The sequence below is a fragment of the Oryzias latipes genome, chromosome 15 (assembly GCF_002234675.1).
Source record: "Oryzias latipes chromosome 15, ASM223467v1".
Taxonomy (NCBI): domain Eukaryota; kingdom Metazoa; phylum Chordata; class Actinopteri; order Beloniformes; family Adrianichthyidae; genus Oryzias; species Oryzias latipes.
The window spans coordinates 22,942,602-22,967,396 of record NC_019873.2 but is presented as its reverse complement, the minus strand read 5'-3'; the positions used below and the strand labels follow the sequence as shown (position 1 = coordinate 22,967,396).

Genomic DNA, 24,795 nt, shown 5'->3' with positions numbered 1-24,795 from the left:
TATAATAATAATAATAATAATAATGGATTGGATTTATCTGCGCTTTTCAAGACACTCAAAGCGCTTACATTGTGTCCATTATTCATTCACTCCTCATTCGTACTGGTGATGGTAAGCTACGGTTGTAGCCACAGCTGCCCTGGAGCAGACTGACAGAGGCGTGGCTGCCAGTTTGCACCTACAGCCCCTCTGACCATCACCGGGATCATTCATGCACATACCAGTGGAGCCACACTGGAGGCAAGGAGGGTGAAGTGTCTTGCCCAAGGACACAAAGACATTTTGGCTGGTGGGAGCGCGGATCGAACCGCCAACCCTTCGATCATTGGACGACCCGCTCAACCACCTGAGCCACTGTCGCCCTATGGGGTCAAGATGACCATTGACGTGTTCTCCCTACCATGACAAAGGTGGATAAAGGTGGAGAGGATTTCATGTAATCCATGGACACCAGTGAAGATCACAAATCATTGAAGAAAAAGGTTCAGCCGCACTGTCTAGTGGGTCAGGATGACCCCACTCCCAATGTTAAAATGTCTAGGATAGCACAAGGGTTAAAAAAAGACCACACACCCCCACGCACCAACAGTTATACTTGAAATGATAGGAAGCACACAAACAAGAATACAGGCTAGAAAAGAAGCGGCTGAAATACAACATACTGTGTAAAATTTCTAAGCAAAGACATAGAAAAGGAGTAATGAGCAATCAGCATATAATCCTGTCAAGTTACATTTTACTTCTACAAAACAAAACTAATAGCAAGAAAACCCAGAAACTACCAAAATTAAAAATAAATAAGTCAGTATGGAAGTAACTGAAGCAACAAATTCCTAAAGAAGTACATTAAAGTGTTCGTTTATCCCTTGTTCTATCCTATGGGGTCAAGATGACCATTGACGTGTTATCCCTACCATGACAAAGGTGGATAAAGGTGGAGAGGATTTCATGTAATCCATGGACACCAGTGAAAATCACAAATCACTAAAGAAAAAAGGTTCAGCGCACTGTCTAGTGGGTCAGGATGACCCCACTCCCAATGTTAAAGTGCCTAGGATAGCACAAGGGTTAAGCTTTCCTTCCACTTGCCACAGACATTCTTTGTTTTGCCATCTGTAACAATATTTTAATATCTGAAATCACAACAGATGTTAACGTTTTTTTTTTTTAGAGATCCTACCTTTCATTTGTTACATTCAAACTGTCGCTGTATAATAAAGGCTTATCCCTGCAAAAGGGGTTGACCAAAGGTTAGAATATGCTTAGATTTTGTAGTCCATCGGAACATCTCCGGTGAGTTTCAACAGACTAAACATTTCTTCAGAAATAAACCCCACTTCTAATTACATATCTAGTCTAAACATCTGTCCAAAATGGCTTTTATCACTTTTTGACTGGTGGACTGATAAAACAATCAAACCAGGTCTTTGTTGGCTACTGAAACTTGTTGGCTTCAGTAGAAAGGAATGAATCCACTTCACCAGGCAGGATTGGTTTTGGTGAGAAGTCAATGAGGGTTCTGCTGACTTTGGGCGACAAGATGCCCACTGTTCACCAATCTGTCCCTCAGTGGGAGTTTCCTCCTGAGCCGTATGGTTGTCACACTGATACCCATCTATGACTAAATAAAGATACCTTTGTTTCAAAAGGTTGGTAGATACCAGTGAATGTTCCTCGTTGTTTTTGTCAAAAAAACGTTCAAATCTTCCCGTGCTAATTGAGAAAGAAAAAAAAAGCAATTAGTAGATTTGATCAATAAGAAGTGCTGGAATAAAACAGTCAAGACACAATGAAATTCAAACATCTTTTTTATCAAATCCAGAAAAATACAACTTCTGAAGATAAAGATGCATTATTCTTGGGTTTACCACAAATAAAGCAGGTATTTCTTTCTAATATATACAATCAAAATCTTTAAATAGCAAGTGTAAAGAATAAACATGTTCAAGTCTGATATTCCATGGGAGGTTCTAGATCTGCTGTCGCCTACGTGTTTTTTTTTAAATAATAAAATGGGGGAACGGTTTTGAATGAACAGCTAACTCTCTTAAAGGAAATGACCACAATAAAAAAAATAGAATATCATAACATTGTACTAAAATTGTCCTTTTTTTCTTGACATTACACATATGCAGAAGTATATAGACGTCATGTTCTGAAAACTGGCCGTTAGTGACGATAAAATAACAGAACTGCGACAAAATTCTAGAACCAGTTTGTGAATAATCAAAGGAGGAATTGTCACCCGGTAATGCATCACTAACAGCTGTGGAGCTTTAAAATGAATTTGGAACGTGCAAAATGTTCTTGCAAAGATTTATGAGCCAAATCTCTCAAAGTCACACTTTGAAGTTTAGGCCTTAAAGGTGTCCATTTAAAGAAATAAAGCAGGTAAAATATTCAACACCTAAAGCAGGAATACATCCCAAACAATACAAAGACTAAAACAGATTATGACCTGTTCCAATGAACACTTCAGACCAATTTATGTGCTTATAAGGTTAATGATATGGGAAAGTGGACATTAAAACTAGTCAGGCGCAGTTGGGTCAGAAAATCTTAATGCTATAGGGAGATTAGATTTAGCAGATGAAGCACAGACTGCAAGAAACAAAATCTGTTCTTTGAACACAAGAACGTCAACTGCCTATGACAACAGGGGAGGCAATTCACATTTTGTTTACATTACATTTCATAAATAAGGCACCTGGTCACATCATTCATATATTCACAACATGTTTGGAATACAGGCTGGAGAAACAAACTGCCAAGTTACAGTTAGTAAGGGATCCCTCCTGTCAAGCTCTCAACAGCAAACCATAACGCGCTTTTGTCTAAAACAACTGCTATGTACAAGAGAGCAAACAAATTAAAAATGCTAAATGAAATTTGGGAAAGACGGCACCAAACGCCTGATGTTTGCTTTGCCACCTTTAAAATTGAGCTGAAACCGGTGTTTGTCACCTCCAACCAGGTCCAGGATTGCTACAGCAAAAAGCAACTTGATCTCAAATTAAGATCCTTCTTAGCTGTTCCTGCTGAGAAGGAAATTCACGCAATAACCACGCACATGTATTTGGTCCTTTTAAGTAAATTTCCGAAGACCTGAAGGTGAGCCATCTCCTTATTTTGTCCTGGTGCGCTTTGTGGGGTTCACCAAAGGCTCCTGAGGTCTTTTGGTTCCCACTCTAGTTGCACTAGGTAGCAGCAAGGCGGTTTGACTTCTGGTTGAAGCACCACTTCTTGTAAGGGCGGGTTCATCTGCCTTCTTGATGGCTTTGGGTGGTTTAGTTTTTAAAACCGTGGACTTTGTGTCTATCTTTGAAGAAACACTGGGGCTTAAAGGAGCAGCTGCTTCCATTTTTTTCTGGGATCTAGTGAGTACCTGGTCAAGAGAGGATTGAGCCTTCACATCTGTGTTCTGCTGCAAAGGGCTGTCACCATTTTCCATTCCTTTGACTTCGGCTGCGCTCTGTGGGCACTCTTTTGCTTGGATTTTAACAGAGTTTACTTTATTTGGTGAACCTTTTTCCACTTCTGCTTTGTCTTCTTCACTTTTCTTACTGGTAACCTTGTTTCTTGATGTGTTCACAGGGCTGGGCTCAGGTTCTTTAGAAAGCCCAAGCCGTTGAGAAACTCTCTTTGGCAGCTCGCTCTTAGTTGCATCTCTTGTAACTTTACTACTGCCCTGAGCTTTGACTGCTTTCTCTTGAAGGGAAGGCTTTGCCGATTGGTTTTTAGCCAATATTTTCCTTTTTTCCAACTTTGACTCTTTCACTTGCTTGATACCTGGTCCAACTAATTTCTTCCCCTTCAGGGATGGCTTTACATTTGCCTTGGCAGCAGACTTGGTAGCAGCCAAGGGTTTCAATTTTTTACTCTGCAACATTTTTGAAGCCTCCTTAAGTCTAACAGTGGACTGCTGAACCTGCATCTTCTCTCGGATGTTTGAGTATTTCCTCAAGATTCGGGCACTTGCTGGATTCTTAGATTTTCCAGAAGATTTTTGAGAATCTGGGATTTGAGCACGAGCTTTGGTGGAGGTGCATGGCTTTTCTAGAGTCTGAGTATTGCTGGGGGGTTCAGCTCTCTCCTTCCCTTTTACTCCATTCACTACTTGCTCCAATGCTTTGGCAATGAGCTTCTTACTCTTTGCATTGCTCTTTACGGGGGAAGCAATGGCAAACTTTTTCAAATGTTTCTTTAGGCGTTCAGCCTGCATGCTTGGAAACACCCCTTGTGAGGTTCCAGACACACCGGACGAGCTGTGGAAACACAGCTGAGTTTCTGACGGAAGACGCGTATTGACCTTCTTGACTATGACAAGAGATTTTGTTTCTGTTGACTCCAGGAACCAGCGACAGATGCTGGAGAGGTTAAAACCTTTCATAAATAGCATTTGGACTGGTGAGTATTTCTGCTGTTCCAAAGACTTTGGTTTGCGTGTCCTACGTTTACTTCTCCATATAGCTGCCTGCCTGTCTGCCTTATTTTTGTACTTGACTGTTGGTTGGCCCTCTTTATCCAGTTGCACCCAACCTTTCTGCATTTTGTCATACTTGAGGTTCAAATTTGAAACAAGCTGTTGACCTTCTTCTCCAGTCAGTACTTCAAAGAACTTATTGGGTATTTGTTTTGGGGGCTCATGCTTTGCAACGACAAAGGGCAAGCTGTGGGGCATACATGCAGCAGAAGCTGAAGGAGACTTCATCTGAGATTTATTTGTCTTAACAGGGCTAGCTAGGTTGCTCTGTCTTGCAGTATCAGTAAGAGCACTGGCGGGAGATGCAAGGGATCTTTGTGACCTCAAAGTGGATTTTTTGCTGTTTGCTGGTTGTGATTGAGAAACAGACTGAGGAAACATTTCAGGTTTTATGGTCTCACTCCTCAGCGGCATTCTTCTTGGTTTGTTTGAGGTGGAGGAACTGCTGTCCTCTCCACTTATAGATCTGTCCTCTATAAAATCTGTGTTTTTCTTCTGAATCAAAGTGTCATTTCCCTCTGAATCCTTCTGCAAACTACGTCTACTTCTTAACGGCATTGACTGCGTTTGAACTTCAGTCTTTACGGAGCTCTGATTTTCTATTGAATTCGGTTTGTGACTATCAAGCTGTTTTTTCCCCTCCTCCTCCTTCCTGCACTCAACAACTTTTGCAGATCTTAACTTTTGTTTGGTCTCAAATCCTTTTGCTTGTTCTTTCCGCTGCACCTCTTCTGAGGTTACTTCTATTGGCTGTGCGCCAACATCCGTTTTAGGACATTCTGGGACTGTGTTTTGTTGGTAATCTTCAGAGGTTAAGGGTCCAGATGAACAGCTCAAAGATGGTGTAGTAACAGGAAGTGAATCAGGAAGGAGCAAGGAAGGAAGCTGGTCTGCAGGTGGTAGAATAAGGGTAGAAAGTTTTGGGGGGGGGATAGTTAGGATAACACTTGAATTGGTCTGTGGTGCTAAAGTTCCACTTTCCTTTTGACTGGATGATCTAAGCTGACGTTTAGACTTGGTACTTTGACCCAGATCGGTTAACTGATCAGGAAGCACAGGTAAGATGTAATTATCTCTCTGAATAGACTTTTGTCTAAGGATTTGTTTACTTCTTAACAAAGGTGCAGATACTTTAGTTGATGATGCATCAGAAGATGAATCTGTAACTTGCTGAGTTGTAGAAGTTCCCTTTAAAGAATTGACAAGTACAGTAGATTCAGGTGAACTGCTCTCTCGTTTCTTTTTTTCCACATCCGATTCATGTTTAGAGTTAGCCAAACTATTGTTGGACACATTCTGCCCAGACTTTACAGGACTGTTAGAAGGTGAGGTGGGGTTGCTACCTCCTCTGTGACGCAGGCTTCTGTCAGAAGAAGATATGGGCCGACCATTAACATAACCTACTATACTGGATTCTGATTGTGTTAACTGCTGAATTTTGGAAGTCTTTTTCCTACGCCAAGGTGGCAACTCCTTCAAGAGAGAATCAAGTGTCTTTGAAGCCACATCAGAGTTCTCTACGCTATCTTTACTCTCTAAGGGTAGATCACCATCAACATTTTCTGGTGTTGTCATTTCTTTTTCTTCTATTTCATGCTCTACTGCATTTGGCACAGAGACTTTTTCTGCATCTTCAGTGGTGTCCTGATGTAGCTGTGCCTCAGGTTCAAGTTTCTGAGACTGGCCATCTGCCATGTTCTCCCCTTCATCTTTCTCAGTGTTTTCCTCAACTTGAATTTCTGCTGATGGATCACTATTCTGCTGAAGCATAGACTCAATGTTTACTTGTTCATCTGATGGGTTGGGGGGCTCAGTGGCATCTGTGGTAACCTTCTCTAACAGTTCCACTCCTGTTTCTGCTGCTGTTTGCTCAGAAATTTGATCTACAATCTTTCTAGGTTCTATCAATTTCTCTTTTGCAACTTCAGTTGGATGCTGACCGACACCGTTACTTTCTGGTGCTGTGTCTGAATCTACAGTTGCTTCCTTCTCTACATCTCTGATCAGATCAGTGACGTTGTTTTCTACTGGGCTCTTTTCAGGAGAAGAAGGACCAGAGGGCGCCTTGGTGTGAAACTGATCAGTCTGACTAGGTTCAACTACTATGCTGTCTACTTTACTATCTGTTGCCACCACACCATCTCCTGGTTCTGGTAGTACGCTCTGATTAGACTCCGTAGAGAGGGTTTGTTGTTCCAGCGTCTCCCTGCATGTTCCCGCAAAAAGCATATTAACATGCGGCACACCTTCGGGCTTAGAAAGCATTTGCTTCGGAGTGACTAAAGTGATCAACTCTGGCATTGGATTAGGACAGTTTCCCCTGCCAGCCAATGTCCGAACCGTTTTTAACTCCCAGATTTCATCTGAATACATGTGTCCTCTGGTGCTTTTTCTGGCATTCCGACGAGGGAGAAGGCCACGTCGCTTTTCCTTAAAACACTCTGTAATTGGTTTGTCAATAAAAACAATGTCACAGTGGCCCAAATCTGGGTCAACCACTGCTCTGCAGTCTCTGGATTGATGTTCAGATGATGTCCTGATAGTTTTCCTGGCAGTCCTAGCAGAATCTGAAGGAATGGTCATGTGAACTGAAATTAAGTTTGCTTGTGTTTTTTTCGTATGTCCGAGATCCTCTCTGTGCTTAGCTTGATGCATTAAACTCGTCTGATTGTGTCTTCTCACAGAGGAACTGAGTCTGGCACTTTGTGTCTCTGCTCTGTTGGATGAATTCAAGCTGCACTTGCTCTCCTCCGTGGCATCAGATTGAGAAGACAAGTTGGCATTGAGAACACACGACACTTTCTTGCCCGCAGCATTTTTGGTCATTATTTTCATTTTAAGAGGTGCATGATCACTGGAACTGCTTTGCTCTCCATCTGTTGAATTATTGAAGGGAGTCCCCGCAGGTTGGTTACTCCCTGATACAGGGCTAGCAGTTAGTGATGTTTTAAGGGACAAGGCTTTCTCTGGAATCTTGTTTGTTGCATAGCTACTTGGTATAGAATGGACGTCTGCTTTGGGAGTAGATTCATTGGGTAACGTTACCTCAGGGCATGACTTTTCCGGCGTGACTGTGGAAGAAGCAGTTTCATGGCAGCCTGAGGTTTTGTTAGAGGCTTTCTGTGCATTGGTGGACGAATGGGCTTTGACTTCCATCTGAAGAAAACCAATGGCTTCTACTATCTGCCGTTGATGGTGCAGACAGAGTTTGGTCATAAACTTTTTCAGCGTGGAGGTGGACTGCAGATCTTTCGTCACTTGAAAGTCTTGAGACTCACTGTGAAAACAAGGATGAGAAAAAGTTATTGTACTGTAACTTCACATTTTTTTCTTGTAAACTTTAGGAAAAACTTGTTTGCACACAAACAATATGGGCAGCAACATTTGCTTGGGGGGGATAAATAAATAAATAAATAAAACACACATGAATACTTTTATTTTGAAATCACTGCATATTTATTTATTAGGAGTTACATTAATACATTCTTTAAAAATGACATTTAGACATTAAGTAATACAAAAGCGACAGCAACGTGCAAATGATATTTGGCAAAAACGTTACCATTTCAAAATATTGGTAAACTAAATCATTGTTTTGATTTTTTTCAGATCCTTTCCATTTTAACTGCTGATCATTTTTAAGAAGTGCAATTTTATATGACAAAAAGCATTGTTATAGTAAAGAAAAGATTTGTAATGTACATATTCTCATTACCATTCTGCACTGCAGAATACCACAATAACTGTGACTTAAAATGTTTGAACCACCTAAAGAAATAGGCTGGTAGGTGTAAGAAATAAAAAATATTACGACTGTTGACCAAATTAGAAAAATGCTACTTTCTAAAGATACATGTCACACAGTCTTCGTTAATATCTGTATTGAGGTTTTATGTTGATACCTGTTAAAAGTTTAAAACAAGTGTATAATATGAATGTTGTCGTTTTTAACTCGACACCAAATAATTAGGAAATATTAAATGTCTTTAACTTCTAAAGGAAAAAATTTCATAGATATAAAACAAAGCTTAACTTGGTAAAGTTGAGCTTTAGAAAGTTTATTTTACATCCCTGCATGTAGGGGAGGTATGAAGTGAAGTACCTGAAGATGTAAAAATGTTAAATCCTTGAAAGTTCAATTAGCTCTTTTATAAAAAGATATCTCTAATTTATTTCAACTGAACTAACAAACCACCATTCGGTATACTAGATTATGGCTGGTTATTAATAAACATGAGCATCTTATCCAACTTTTTTTCTATATTAACTTTATACACAACACATTAACTTTACACACAACAAATTAACTCACAACACAACACAATAGCTCACAACACAACACAGTAACTCACAACACAACACATTAACTCACAACACAACACATTAACTCACAACACAACACAATAACTCACAACACAACACATTAACTCACAACACAATAACTCATGGCCCAGAAGGGTCACAACACAACACATTAACTTACCTCACAACACATTAACTCACAACGGAAGTAAAGCAGCAATTGAAGTGCTTTTATTCTGAAATTTCTACTGGGCTGAGCAGCTAACTACCTAACAGAAAGTAATGTCACAGTGAGCTGTGGAGGGAGCACGTTATTGCTACAAGAGAAGCTAGCAGCAGTGTTGCCAGAAACTTTGTCTTTACTACGGTTCTCCTTCCTCTAAACACACACAATATGAACACACACTCCTCCCTCCGCTCTGACACCCCCCTCTGTCGCTGCACGCGCGCTCCTCTCCTCTCCTTTTTTCTGCTCCGTCCTGTGTGTGCGTGCCGTGTGTGTTTGGGACTGCACGTGCCTGTGTGAGAGGACAGAGCGGAAAAAAGGAGAGGAGAGGAGCGCGCGTGCAGCTCCCTCCACAGCTCACTGTGACATTACTTTCTGTTAGGTAGTTAGCTGCTCAGCCCAGTAGAAATTTCAGAATAAAAGCACTTCAATTGCTGCTTTACTTCCGTTGTGAGTTAATGTGTTGTGAGGTAAGTTAATGTGTTGTGTTGTGACCCTTCTGGGCCATGAGTTAATGTGTTGTGTTGTGAGTTAATGTGTTGTGAGTTATTGTGTTGTGTTGTGAGTTAATGTGTTGTGTTGTGAGTTATTGTGTTGTGTTGTGAGTTATTGTGTTGTGTTGTGAGTTATTGTGTTGTGAGTTAATGTGTTGTGTGTTAAGTTAATGTGTTGTGTTTAAAGTTAATGTGTTGTGTGTAAAGTTAATGTGTTGTGTGTAAAGTTAGTGTGTTGTGTGTAAAGTTAGTGTGTTGTGTATAAAGTTAATGTGTTGTGTTGTGACCCTTCTGGGCCACCGTACAAAGTGTCTTTTGACAGAAAAAAATTAATAAAAGAGGATTTTAAAACATAAATATAGGCATTTTAATTACAGAAATGCAGTTACAGTTTTGAGAGTACACTGGTTTAACAGCATTTGATGGTCGCAGATAATTCTCTTAACCTATTAATGACATATCAACATGTGTTCAATTAGTCCAATCATGCAAAACGTTTTGTCTACAATTTTAACTGTATGATATAAAAAAAATACTGAAACAGCAAACATGTGTTCCAGAGCTGCATAATATGATATTTGAAAACCCAGCCAATGGTTCACGTATTTATCAATTAAAATTAAAGCGAGCACTTATAGAGCATTTAAATTAATCTATTTCTCAACTAGCCTTTAACAATCTTATGTTACTTTAAGGCATTTGCTGATAAAATATATCAGTGACTTTCACTTCAGAAATTGATCTTAAACACAAGAAAATTAAACAAATGTTTTTCCAATTATCCTTGGAATTAAATTGTCTTTTGTTTAGGAACAAAAAAATGACGTGTTGAGAGACAAAACAAGCCTTTGTTATTGCTAAACATTAAGATTAGATCCTGAATGTCTTCATGTGAAGGCCAAAACAAAAAGGAACAGTTTAAATATAAAAATGACTTACTGTATTCATTTAAAAAAGAATGCTTTAAAATGTACTATGGTTAAACCTAAACATAGCACCTAACTCATTACAATAGACTTAAGTATGAAGAAGCTGCTACATGAGAAACTGCAACACTGAAAAAATAAAGGTTAAAAGTTTAAACCGGATCCTTTTTTCCTGAGAGGTAGCTAACCAATTGGTTTGTTACATTAGAAAGTTATGTACTGAAAACTCTGCTGTGAAGTAAAACAGACTTTTATCAAAATATCAATGTTTTAAAGCTGTTGGTAGCTTTTCACCAGAAGGTACTATATTACTACATTTTGCAAATGTGCTAAAAAAAAAAAAAAGTATTTTTCTAAACTAAAAATTCATTTTTGAAATTTATAAAGTTTGTTTAAACAACATAATCCATAAATGGTAAAGAAAAAAAAAGGGTAGAGGGCATCTTTACTTAGGGTTAATGCAGTACTTCAAATGTTAGTTTTTCATGTTTGACGACCTCTTCCTGCTGATTGTATTAATTTTAGGGGTGTTTAGGTGTGCTTTAGCAATAAATCAAAGCACTGCTTTCTAGAAAATAAAAAAGGCATACAGTAAATATGATAATGCACCGTGAGGTGTCCTGCTGAACAAGGCCAAGTTAGAATTCCAGGCAAAAGTTCTACACAAAAGCTAGACAAACGCGTCCCTAAGCAGCTACGGGTTTCCATTTAAAACCACTTCAGTCGCACCACAAAAAGTTCCTAAAACAGATTTCAAGAAAACTGGATGAACCTGAGCTTTGATGAACACATAAATAACTTCAGTTTTACTGTTAAAGATTAAATAAAAAGAACACATGTACGTTTTTACTTTTATCACACTATGATTTCTAAACAACTACTTATGTAACTATATTAAATAGTCAAAAACAGGCCCCAACTCTAAAATGATTATTATTATTAAATCTTAATTTTAGAGCACATTTGCATTGAAGTTCAACTGGAAAAGGAGGCTTTTTGGTTAATCAACATAAAATAAGAAAATGTCTGCAAAAAAAAATTTAAGCAGGGCCTAAACTTCTGCCTTCCTCTCGTTTTACATCAATAGTTAATACATATTTATATCTGATGGCTGCAGGAGCTGTGCAACTCTGCTGTTAAGCAACTGTGAACAATAGGTTGTGAGGAAGAAGTTAGGTTAAGAGGGAAAAGTTAAGAGTAATATAAGTAGTTAGAAAAAAAAATACAATTATAAATATCAATTATTAAATAAATATCAAATACATTATTTTTAAATTATAAGAGTGCACCTTAACCACAGATGTGTATTTCCCCAACAGTGCAGAGAAGCTGTCATTAAGTTCATACATGAAATGTTTATGTTAAAGTGGTCAGTTTTATGTTGTCCTTTCAGAAGACAGTACTTGGAGAAGACACACAGGGGCGCTACATACCAAGTCTTAGTTGAAACTATAAGTGTGAGGGCTATTGTTAAAGATGTGTCCCACAATGGGGAGGATCGGGCCTCTCTCTCTTCAGATGCTTTTACTTCAATCTTGGACACAATATGGGAGCATTCCCTCTTCTGTGGGCTGGGAAACACCTTGCTTCTCCACCAGGCTAATCAGCTTTGTTTTCTTTTTTGGGGGATGTTTCAAGGTCCCCAGACGCTCCTTAACTTTGTATTCCAGGGTGCTGTGTGGAATTCCATAGACTGACTGGGCTTTAGACACACTCATTTTCCCACCCATTACCTCAGCTATGGCCTCTTCCAGAAGTTCCAGGTTATACTGTCTGTATCTCCCTCGTTTCTTCCTTGGCTGCTTGTTACCCATGTCATATTCTGAATGACTACTCCCATGGTTTTGAAGCTCAACAGGTAAAGGGCAAACATTCTTCTCTAGACCGGAGCCATTGGAGGTCCCGCTGTGCTGGGTCTGTATCTGTTGGGGTAGAACAGAACAGAGCTTCTGTCCAAAATCTCTCTGACAGAGGGATCCTGAGTATTTGTGGGACATGAAGTCCAGTCCTGAGGCAAATACTCGCACTTGGGGAATTTTCAGATGGTAACATGATGTTTGAGAGAGGGACAGTTCTTGACCCTTGCATGGTTCCTTAGGTACATGTTGGATGGAAGGTGACTTTGTCAAAAGTCCACCAGTTTCTAATAACCTGGGTATGTCATTAAGGTGCTCTGTCCCTTCTGTGCCATTTCTAACTTGGATTAGTTTTAAAAACCCCAGACGAGCTTTGGAATCCTCAGTAGACGTGTTTCTGGACAGAGCCAACTCTGGATCGCTCTCCACATCAGGCTCTTCCTTGATGTGCACTGAGTATGACAGGGGTGAGGTAGGCTTAGAACAGGAGGAGTGGCCGAAATTCAACATCCTGCTCCCATCCTTTAGGTCCCTCATAACCAGCCCGACTTGTCCGTCCGCCCTCAAGGATCCCCTGATTAGATGGAAGGAAATTGGATGTAAGCAGAGCTTCCACAGTGGCCTTTTTCTTTTCTAAAGGAGGATGGGTTGGGAGTGGGGGTGGGGGGGTTGGCCACTCCTTTATCTTATAGTTTTGGTTTAGAAAAAGCACAAAACTGTACAAAAGTCTGCAAGTCTTAAGATACAAGTTTTTTGGTTTTGCAAATGTAGCTATACAAAGAACAACAAAATATAGAATAAAAAAGAAACAGTAAAAGTAAAACAACAAAAGTAAAAACTTTTTACAGGTTTAAATACGTCTCCAAACACAGAGAAAGAATGGATTTCCTGTTTCTGCAGTCGTTATAAAAGTGGAATTTAGACAGGGAAGACAAAAAAAATGTAGAACACCAATGACTGATTCAAATACAGCCATCAACACTTTGTGTGACGTTACCACTGAACAAGCAACAGCAATAAACTACGGTAGTAAACCAGGAATGGGTTTTTATGAGAACAAACAAGCCAAGAGGAAATCATTACATCACACTCATGTACAGAGATGCGTCAAATAAACCCGTCATGCTCAAAAGGGGATTGAAAATCAGATGTACAACACCTGAAATGTATCGATAGGCTCCTGGCAGACAAAGATAATGCACTAATTTGAATAAAAAATAAAGAGTAAAAATAAAGAAAATTATAGAAAAATTTTTATTTAATAGTCATAAAACCAAACTTTATAATACACCTGTTTAATAAATAAACTTTTTTTTATATTGAAATCAAATAGTAAAAATGCCAAATACATCCACATGATTAGAGGCCTTTTCCCACTGACAGAGAAAAGGTTTCTTTTTTGATTTTTTTTCCTATATCAGGTCAAATAGCACTGGTATTAAGTCATTTGATTTTCTTTTGGTTTTTGAGAGAAAATAATTATCCATGCAAAAACTTAAGTTTTATGATAAATTAGAGCAAAAAGGGAAAAAAAGGAAACTTAGTTTTCATTCAGAATAGATAATCGTACCAATTTCCCACAATTTCATCTGAAGTTATTATGAGTTACTATGGTTTATAGAGATGATAATTAGAAACCCAATATTCTTCAGCAGATCACTGACAATCAAAACAAACTAACAATACATCAAAAATTATCAATAGAATAAAAGCACTCAACTCTAAAACCAGACATGGCAACAAAAAGGCAGGACGATGCAGATTCATATTCATAAAAATAATTTTTTTTAAAGCTTCTTCTATTTTTTTCTGTCAGAGATGAACTCTGATGAGTGAAAATCCACAAATTTTGTATTTACTGCTATTTGTTTCTAATCACACCATCAACTGGCCACATGACCTTCTTTTTATGAAATTGATGTTAAAGTTTGGACTTTAGTATAGCACTCTTTTAATTAAGGTCAAAAGAAGTTCGTACCTTTTTAGCACGGATAGAGCTGGTGACAGACAAGGACTGTGGACAGGCCGACTGCTGCTATAGTGTTTCTTTTTTATAGACAGGTCTAGCACTCCATCTGTTAAAAAAGGAGAGTTCCAATATTATGACCTCTAACCAGTTCACCAGCTGTAATAACCTTTGAAGAATTAACATAATGAACACATTCACTCTACCTTGTTCACTGGACTCTGCAGGGTTTTTTTTGATGGTAAGGTCAAGAGGAGCGTCCTGGTCAGCCATGAGGAGCTTGCTTAGGACGGGGTTCTGGTTGGGCGCTGTCTCGGTGGCTAAAGCAGCAGGGCTGGTGGGAGGCGGAGCCCCTGAGAGCAAGGCTTGACCAGGCAGGCTTTGGTCAGTGTGGGGCATTGGGTCTGGGTGACTGTTCTGAGGGCAGCTTGTTTTGGATGTATACTCTCCAGCGAATTGACTAATCATTGTCTGAAGAATCTCTGCAGCCACTATTGGAATGCGAGGGTCCGAGAAACTTGGTATGTCTGAAGGAAAACCAAATATTTTATGTACAAACTTTAAATGCATCTGGAGTGACTTGCTTAACTACTAACAAAGCAGCTTTTGTACATCTCACCGACCTCTTTTTTTAAACAAATTGTTCATTGTTGGTCAGCAAAAATACAACACACGAATGCAACCACAACCTAAAGAAAACAGACTCACCTTTTCTGCAGAAAACTGCATTGAGAAAGTCTTCCGTTTGTTTCTCGAGTTTGCCGATTGCAATCTGATCTTTAACGAGGAGAGGCTTCGCATTTCCTTTAAGTCTGCTCTTATTTACGCCCAGTAAGTGTTCCTGTCGAGTGACAACAACCTTTAAACAATGGCCTTTACACTTAAAAAAAACAACACATACACAGCAATAAAGATTTTAGATTTAAATAGACGAAAACTGAATTTCAGATAATTATGATTCCATTACTATGACACCAGCATTCATAAATAACAAGGACTTCTTTTACATTTAAAGCTGAACACACCACCCAAATAAATATTATAAATGTAAAAAAAAAGAACTCTTACTTTTACTTTACTTCTCCTCAAACAGCAGAACAGGCAGTTTTCGTGGAATGACCAATCCAATGCCACATGCTTAAAATCTGTGGACATAAAGGGAAAAAAAAGATTTGTGGTGCAGTGATTCTTGACAGCAAAACTCTTAAAAAGCAAGACATTCAGTCGAAATAAATACATCAATTTACAAGAGTAAGTGGTAATGAATGTGTTCTGATTTGTATAAGCAAGACCCCCCCACCCCCACATCTCACAGCACACATACTTACTTACGCCATAAACAGTACCTACTATTATCCCAAGAATGTCTTTTATTGTATAACCACGTAAAGAGTCCCTTGCCATTCAAAATGTTAAATTTGTGATCTCCATTGCAAGCGGAAGAATGCATTTTAATCAAGAATGAACTTGCATTGGGTAATATGGTACAAAACACCAGTATTCTAGTAAAATACCAATAAAGAAAAAAAAATGACTCACCCTTAAATAGTTTTAGGTCTTCAACCAGTTCCGGCCCAATCAGACCGTCAAGAATGTTTTGAAAACCTGGAAGAAAAGACATCAGCCTCTAAATATTTAGTTTGAACTGGCAGGTTTACTGGGACTGGGAAAATAAATAAATAAAAAAGTCACAACTCCTCTCTGCTTTCCAACCATGATTACATTGAAATCTGCATCTGGTAAGAACGCTCATTTCTCCAAGTTTTCCTCCAATTACTAAGAAAGAAAAAAATTTGACTGAATTTTTGCAAAGCACTTTAAATTAGGTCCATGTCTGATATGTTCCATACAAACAGAACTCCCTTTGCCTTCCCTTTAAAGAATCCATCCCATATAATAGACTGAATGTGCCCTTCATGAGAAACTTTAAAATCAAATGCAATCTTTTGTCAAGTAAACGTCAGATTAGATCTTCTCAAACAGAAAGAAAAAAAAACTCCAGAGAAAGCATGTTTCAAAGATATGACAGTAAAGGAAAATGTATGAACTGTGGCGTGTTTGTTTAGCATTAACACAAAATGATATCTGGCTCCTGCCCCAGGGTTAGAACAGCCATCCATGACAACTCATGAGCTGAAAGGAGCATTAAAGAGGTCAAAGAGAACATCTGTTAACTGAACTTTATCTCCTAACTAGGTTGTAACATTTAAATTGTATCACTCAAAGACTTAAACGTATCTGACATCTTTTAGCAGAAGGATAGTTCTTAATCAAAGGGAAACAAGAACACACAGCCTAGAGGTATTCATACAATAGATTTTTTTTTTATAAAATGTGTTAAGTTTACAAAAAAAAGAAAAAAAAAAGAAAATCAAACTTCAAAATTACAGCAATTGCATACTTACACTACAGTCATAAAAAAAGAGCCAAAAAAGTAGTGAAAATAGAAATCCCTTAGGAAAGTTTGCTCTAAAAACTCAAAAGTGCTGGACAAGCCGTCAACAGCGGATGCTTTCCTACAAATTCCCCATCCACTTCTCATACTGACCACACATAAAGGGGAGGGAGGGCTGGGAAACATAGAGCATTGCCCGTAGCTCTGTCATGGGTCTGTTTCTGGGTTAGTGCACAAAACTTCAGCTGGAGTTATCCAATCCCATTTCTGAACATTTTCAGAGGCGCGCGTCAAAAACTGGGTCATCCCTTTTCATTTGGAAGAGCTGTAGCATGACATAAAACTAGTCTTCAGTTGAGCGCAATTCAAATTGTGTCATTTTGAAGCACGTACTACGCGTATTGGTTCAAATTCGCTGACTTTAATAAATTAACTACTGTAGTACAAGCCAAATGATGCTAAAGATTCAGGACTGCAATGACACAAAATAATTCAGAGGAACCTTTCTCAACTCAAATTTTACAATCATGAAGTTGATATTACAGCTCTGAAGAACAAAAGACTGTAACTTAGCTGTTCTCACAAAAGCTTTAAATTCATTTAAATAACCATCAAGTTCTTTAAATGTCTTCTTTCTGTTGCTAGGAATTAGTTTCCATGTTTGTGTTTTCCCACTCCACACTTTCAAGGAATGTCTCCAAATTGTTACATTAACAGCACATTCAGTACATTTCAGCAATTGGGAAACATGTCTTACATTATCAAAGTTTCAGATTATAACTGTCAACTTTTTAAATTTGCATTTTTTAAGCTATAAAAACAAGGCAATCCTCAAAAATGAAACCTACACTATTTCAAACAGAAGTTTCACAACATCCCTCTTTTTTTTTTTTTTTTACAAAGTTTATCCATACATTCATATTAGCATGAAAGTCTGAATTTGATGCAACCATGACACGACACTTAACATACATAGACTCCAACAAACAGGTGCTTTCTTTCTTTGATTAGAGGCTGAATACAAACACAAATACTTTTATCTTTTTCAGACAGAGACCTTGGGCCAATCAGAGTGTGACAGCTGAGTCACACTAATTTGAAAGAAATATCCTTGGCTCTAAAGTTCCTGTGACCTCACCAAAACCAAATCCCATTGTTTTACATTAGAAACTGCCTTTCAGCGTCATAGAAACCCAACATGACCTGGGGGGTATTCCAGAAAGCAGGTTATGCGAGTTACCACGGTAAGTTTGAAGCTAAGGAAGTGGATAACCTCAGCTTTCAGTTCCAAAATATTGAGGTATGTTTCAGGGTATGTCAAGTTACCATAGCAACTCATGCTCTAAACATAACCTGGTCTGGAGCAGATTTAGTTGAAGGTTAGTTTGTTTTCAGAGAGGTGAAAGAGCATGGCGTGTCCATTTGAAGATGATTTAGTGGATGAAAAAGCTCAGATAATACTTTTTCCACCATGAAAGGGTAATAAGACCACTTATAGATGTTAGAAAAATAAACTTTTTTACATTGATCTAACTTGATTATTTGCTTCAGTGAAGATAAATCTTTTTTTTTTAGTCCAGTCAGCTTAAAAATAACACGTAGTTATCAGACAGTTATTTTACTTTCATTCAAATTAATTCAATTAAGTAGGTGTAACTTTGGTGCTGCTGTTAGATCGCCATCGCAAGGAATTGTGGGATACCATTCCCTTTGCCTGTCTGGACAGATTTGGGTAGAAGTGTAGGTTGTTGTCTAAATATGTTTAGTTGAAGCTGTTTTACAGTGTTTTGCTGAGTTATTTTACCCTGTTAAGTTTAATTCTTTCTACACCATGAGTGAGAGGGAGGGAGAGGGTGATGAGTTTATGTAGCACCCCTACTGCTCAGTGATGTAATGCTAAAGTCAGAGAAATGGTAAATGATGTCATGTTGCAAACCCCTACTGCTTCATGCATTTTATTGTTATAAAAATGAGAATACCTGCGGTCTCAAACTTAGACATATGAGAGTTCAAGAAGGAAAATAAATTAAGATGGAAAAAAATTGAATTGGAGTAATAAGACATTTACTTAGATAAATATGTAAATTTGAGTTGTAAAAAAAAATATTGAGTTGGATAGACGTAAGGAAGTAGGTTGAATAAATTTAACTCAATCACTTGTTACCAATTGAATGCATTCATTTAAGTTGGATAATATATATATATATATATGCGTCTCAATGAAAATAGAAATGAGATATAAACTCATGCGTTTACTTTGTCCGTTCTTTTTCTCCAAGCAGAAACTCTTTTTGCTGATGCAGCCGTATTACTTTTTTGAAGGGCATATAATCTTCATACGCCGTCATTAAAATCTCAGACTCCGTCTCACTGAAGTATAGCGCTCTCGTTTTTTCTCCACGCATTTCCATGGTGACTCTGGAAATCGGCAATCCATTGAGAATGTCTTTATGTACTTGCCGTGCATGTGTATTAACCCAGGGTTACAAAGTCGAGCGAAATTACGCTAACTCATATCCGGTCTTTTGGAACTGACATACCCATAGTCAGCAAGTTTAGGCGGATTTCAGCCAGAGTTCAGGGTTAAAGTCAGGGTAGTTTAAACATGCTTTCTGGAATACCCCCTTGGCCCTTGTTTTGTTTTTGTTGTGGGAGGTAAAAGATCCTTTAGGTCCTGAGCCTTTTGCATCCTCACTGACGTCTTTAGTAAAGAGTAGATTAGGCAAATTAAATCCAGTGAAGTGTCAGAAGCAATCCATGTTGGTACGTCTGAGCCGCTGATCTGGTCAGACCGCACTTTAGATAGCAGTCAAATAAAAAAGCTGAAGGAATTCAATAATAATTCTACACTTTGTCGACATGACCCTAAATGCTTAAATGTACACTTTAGACTTTAACAATTGTATTTTTTTATGCTTCATCTGCTTTGTTTGTCTTTTTGTATTTCATATGGAGTTTTCCTTCCACTGTAGCAGAAGGAATCAGACATTACCTTCAAGGTAAATATTGTTTAAATCCCTGATCCAATGTTTAAGGGGGAAATGGGCATAAAATGAACCCAACCACCTTTTATGTATCTATGTCGACTCCCAAAAACAAACAAATACAGTTTGTAGAGGAATGCTACACGTAGATTCAAAAACACCTTCATCTTTGTAAATGCAGACTTACAGCAATAAAAAAGAGACGGATGAACATTTATTTAAGAGACAACATTTTAGTAGGATAAAAAAAAAATCTAAATATATAACATTTTCACCTTTGCTAAACCAAAAACAAAAAGAGCAAAATAACCCAACTTCTAGCAAGCAAATCAATCTGTCTATTAAACAAGTGAAAATAGTTGTGTATATTATTATAACATTTACACGATTCACCGTTTTGGCTAATCAGTTTAGAAAAAGACTTTGGTTGTAGGTTTGACTCCCTCAGCCGCTTCACATAATGTCACAACGCTCCCCAAAGGAGTGTTTTACATAGTGAAGTTAACCGAAAAAAGGATGTTTGACTTAAAAAGCACCATCAAACATTTAATCATTTCAAAAACTGGTTACATGTTTTGTAAGCCTATGGAGAACAAAACGACTTTTGTGTGCTAATTTTATAAAAAGGAGCCACAAAACTTCACAACCTCATTTATCCTCCTTCTCCAATTAGCAAACATTAGCATTAATAACTGAAATTCCAAACATTGCTGATTTCATCAGCTGGGTTGCTGCTTTCCAAATTCTTCCAAATCTAGACAGAGCCCACATTTTCAGCAACGCCGTTTGCATCTGGAGGCTGATGATCCATAAACACATGTATGGTGCAAACATTCACACTATTGTTGTCACTGTTCTATGGGACAATTGTGCTTGTCTCTGCCCTGCAGTTTTACTGCTCACGTTCGTTACGAGGACAAAATGTTCATTTCAGAGACAGTGGAGTGGCGGCGGTGGTGGGGCAGTGGCGTGCAACCATGTCCACCAAAAAGCCCAACAAAAGTGTGTCCTTGTTGATGTGGACAGAATATGCCATTCTGCAGAAAGCCAGACTGATACTGTTGTCATGTACCAAGCAGCTTTAGGAATACAACCCAAACACAAGGGGCGTTTGTCAAATTTACACAGGACTCACAAACCAAGCAGTGATCGTAATACAACCAGTTGGACAACTAGCAACCTTTATGTTTGCAGTCAACAACCTCACTGAGATTAATTGAAATCTAACTGTAAATTCTGTATAAACTATGAAGAGCTCAACCACATATCAGGGCACCACGTCCACATGTCAACGCTTTACAAGAACAAAACCCGTCTGAAGTTTAAATGTTTGTTGATGATATACTAATATTCATTTCTAAATGGTTTTATCTAGCTGTTCTGTATAAACTGTTAAGCTTTTTCTAACTGTAAAATCAGACTCTCTCTAAAGGCAAAAGAAGGGAAATTGTTTAAAAAAATGTTTACAAGACATTAAATTCAGACTCAAAATGTCATATTAAGAAACTTAACATGGCAAAGTAAATTCCTGCTAGTTCTACTTACAGGGCTCCAGACTGCGACCAATTGCTCGCATTTTGCGACCAAAATTTGAGAGTGTGCGACTGAATTTTACATCCAGTCGCACATGTGCGACTGGATGTAACATTTGCCTCCCCCACCCTCCGTATTTTTTTTATACATTAAATGTGGAAGGGGCACGTCAATGATCAATGAAATAATCTGAGACGCGAGCGCATACGCACGCAGGCAGACACACAAACTCGCGCACATACTCATGAAACGCGAGCACACACTCTTGCGCGATGCCCGTCTGTGAGGCGGCCACTGCGTGTGAGAAGAATAAGTCACTGTAAGTGGCTAAAATATGTGGAGGGGGCGGGTCCTACAGATATTCGCGCGCGCGTAAACATCTGTGGGAAGGAAACGGAGACAAATATAGTCACAACCTGATATGTGCGTCTGAGCTATGAGCAAGCGAACTATTGATTCGTTCTTCCGGCCTGCGGCTAGTGTACAGCAGGGGTCTCAAACTCGCGGCCCGTGGGCTATTTGGGCCCAAAGATGATATTTTGCGGCCCCCGCCTTAAATGAAAATTTAATGTTACTGCAGCCCGCCAGTTTTAATGAATGACACTTTTTCATTGTCGTGCACGGAGATGACCAACCAATCACAGTGGGGTAAATGACTCTTGGGGGCGGGACAATGACAGGGCTTGAAAGCAGGACACCTTACAGCCCCCTCCCTCCCCGGACCACATTAAGTAGTTCCTTACTTTCCTTTCTAGAACGTATCTATTCGCTCGTAATTTTCTAAATACATGCAGTCCGTGCTGAACTTTTCTCTGGGTCACACAGACCCGGAGGAAGGTTAAGTTTTGGTTACGGTTACGGCGGCGCATCAAACGGTTTTATGCACGGCTGTTACGGCAGCACACCGCTCCCGCGGGAGTCGGGTCAGCTGAGGAGAATAAATGTCCCCCACGTACGTGCGTGACAGCTAACGGGGCTTGAAAACGGGGCTACGTGGGGAAAATGCAACGATAGACGTGTTTGAGATGAACCGGCACCTCGCCTGGATCGTTGGGGAGACCAGGCCGGGGGGGGGGGGGGGGGGGGGGGGGGGCGCTGTGGGATAAAGGCGAATCTGCAGCAAGACTAAAGGACAACAGGAAGTTGGAGTTGTCCTAAACATTCAATTTAGTTTTAATATTCCTCTCCCCCTTAGTGTGATCTGTGTTATTATATATTTATTTTACGATTATTTTAATGTTTTGTAATGCATGTAGCCTTTTTTAACGAATTGGTATTTTAAATTATTTTAATTAATCACTCAACTACAAAAACCATCAGGACACATGTCCCATAATGCATTGTTTTGTAGTCTGTAGGGCAGCTTTCAGTCAGTTCAGTTTCCAGCTGTGTCCGGGTAGGTTTGCCCCTTGCTCCCACCCCTTTCTCGCAATATTTTTGTGATGATTGACAGTTGATGTTGGAGCAAAAACAAAAATATATGTCTCACACCAGGTGATCTGCGCAGCGTTGAGTCCACCTGGGTGATCTCAAACACGCTTGTTGTGCATCTTGGCTGCACCTATTTGGTGTCACAAAGATAAATTCCCATCAGTTTTCTTAACTATTTGTACTGTCATGACAGCGATGCTGCTGTCAGTTTACCTGTTGTTGCATTTTCAAAAGTGAAGAATAAAATGTGACACTGAATTAGAAACAGCACATTGTAATTTCTGCATCTATTATTAAAGTATTTATTAGTTATACAGTGGAAATTAGTAGATTTGGTCAGCATGTTGATTTACGGTATGCGCCCCTAAATTTTCTGGTTGTGCCCCTAAAATTTTCAGTTAGGGGCCACTGTGCTCCTAGTGAAAAAAGTTAGTCTGGAGCCCTGACTTAGCTATAAAAGAAAGTTTCACACAACTGTTAAACTTAAAAAAGTGAAACTTTGTTTAAAAAATTATTTAAGTTCAGGTAAAAACAAAAAAAAGATGTTTGCAGTAGCAGAGACACGGGAAATCTTTTCACAAAAATAAATCAAAGGGTTTTAGGAATCATTAATGAATTTTGTGAGAGAAAATCCATTAACATTTATGAAACTAAGGTTTTAAAGCCAGCTCTAGGTATCAAAATAGTACATTTTTTTCCAAAAGGTCTTCCTGCACAATGAGTCATTTAAGGCCCATAATGATTTATAATGCTCACGGTTTTACAGTTATAAAACTGTTTTTAAACACAAAGCAAGTATTCTCCCTTTATATTCATGTTTTGCATCATTCATCTTTGCATGCAAATATATATACTTATTTGCATATTAGACAGAAACCTTCACATTTTTACGGTCAATGCAATACAGATTTTTTACTTTTTTTTTTTTTTTTACAGATAATTAGTTTGAAGTTTGACTCAATTTAACTGTAAATTAAACTTTTGTTTTTACTTCTGCTATACAAGCCTGCATGCTAATTATTTGACAATGTACAACAGTTGTGACAATATTGGTCCTTAAACGCGTCATTGTGTCCAAAAGTTTGCAACTGTAAACTAACCTAATGCAAAAAGTAGTTTTACTGTTCCTAGTTATATAACATAAAAGAAATAAGTCAGGAAAATTACACCTATATTGTAAAATATATATACTATAATGTGGAGGAAGTGAACTGCTGCATTGTTTTGTTGTTCCAAAGAGGTTGTTGAGGTTCCGGAAGTGTTGTCAGAAAAGGAAACTGGACCATCAGCGGGGTCTCAGCTACTTCCTCTACGTTAAACATGCGCGTTCACGAAAAGTAACTTGAGAAAAGGCGAAGAACCCAATTGTTAACCGAGAACATGCCCCGAAGGATGTATATAGCCCTCCCCCACCCAAAAACAAGATATCATCATAGCACGAGAACGCGCATTTCAGTTAAGGGGTCGCTTTAGCCGACGCGACATCCAGTGACACTCCCTTTAATGCAACCGTAGTGCCCTTTAAACAAACTAGCGTTATGGCAGCGCATACTTTCAGCCTTCAGCTGACTCCCACAGACGACATAAATGGCACGGCAACCCCAGAGGCAGCCCAACAGAGTCACCTTTTAAACAGTTCCGGCTGGTTGCCGTGAAAGCGAAACAGTTGAGGACAAAAAAAGTCGCAGGGAGATGCCCTGAGTCAGTGCCGTAATAGATGGTTATTTACACCAACAAATGGCCCGCTAAAGGGCCGCTGAGTTAGCGAAATTGTGAAATGTGTATCTGGCAGAATTCTTACCTACACAATGAATGAGTTTGTGCCGCCACGAATCAAGTTCCTGCCGAAAGCCGCGCCTGTCGATTGTGCCTTGCTGCGTTTCGCAAAGACTCGCCATTTTCTATCGCTCTCCTCTGGCGGGCACCAGCACGGAAAGAGGAAGCGCTGGGCAACGTGAACGCGCACGCTTCACGCAGACAATCGCGTGAAGGGGAATGCCTACATTTTCACTAGAGTACCAAACTAAACACAAACCACAAAAGACAAATAATTGATTGGCTTTAGATTTGTTTACAGTAATATGAGTCAACAATTGGAACATTTTAGATTATGTCCCTTGATTTACAGAACCTCCTGCAGTGTAAATCAAATGTTGACAGCCCTTTTTTAAATTGTAAATTAACAGTCAAATTAATATA

At 38.9% G+C, this 24,795-nt stretch overlaps 1 protein-coding gene across 3 annotated transcripts; it reads right to left on the bottom strand.

The window, feature by feature from the left end:
- Positions 1-1,790: 1,790 nt before the first annotated feature.
- On the bottom strand, positions 1,791-24,541 carry LOC101161575 (ligand-dependent corepressor). Of its 3 annotated transcripts, none has more exons than XM_020709597.2 (7): positions 24,398-24,525; positions 15,793-15,858; positions 15,322-15,398; positions 14,962-15,094; positions 14,460-14,780; positions 14,266-14,362; positions 1,791-7,760 (listed from the first exon to the last, which is right to left on the bottom strand). In XM_020709597.2, exons 1-7 carry the CDS (start codon positions 24,492-24,494, stop codon positions 3,125-3,127), a joined length of 5,427 nt encoding a protein of 1,808 aa, XP_020565256.1. In that variant the 5' UTR covers positions 24,495-24,525; the 3' UTR covers positions 1,791-3,124. The 3 variants fall into 3 exon arrangements, with proteins under 3 accessions (XP_020565256.1, XP_020565257.1, XP_020565258.1); XM_020709598.2 differs by having other exon boundaries at positions 24,402-24,519; XM_020709599.2 differs by lacking the exon at positions 1,791-7,760 and adding an exon at positions 10,597-12,861 and having other exon boundaries at positions 24,398-24,541.
- Between the last annotated feature and the right edge of the window lie 254 nt (positions 24,542-24,795).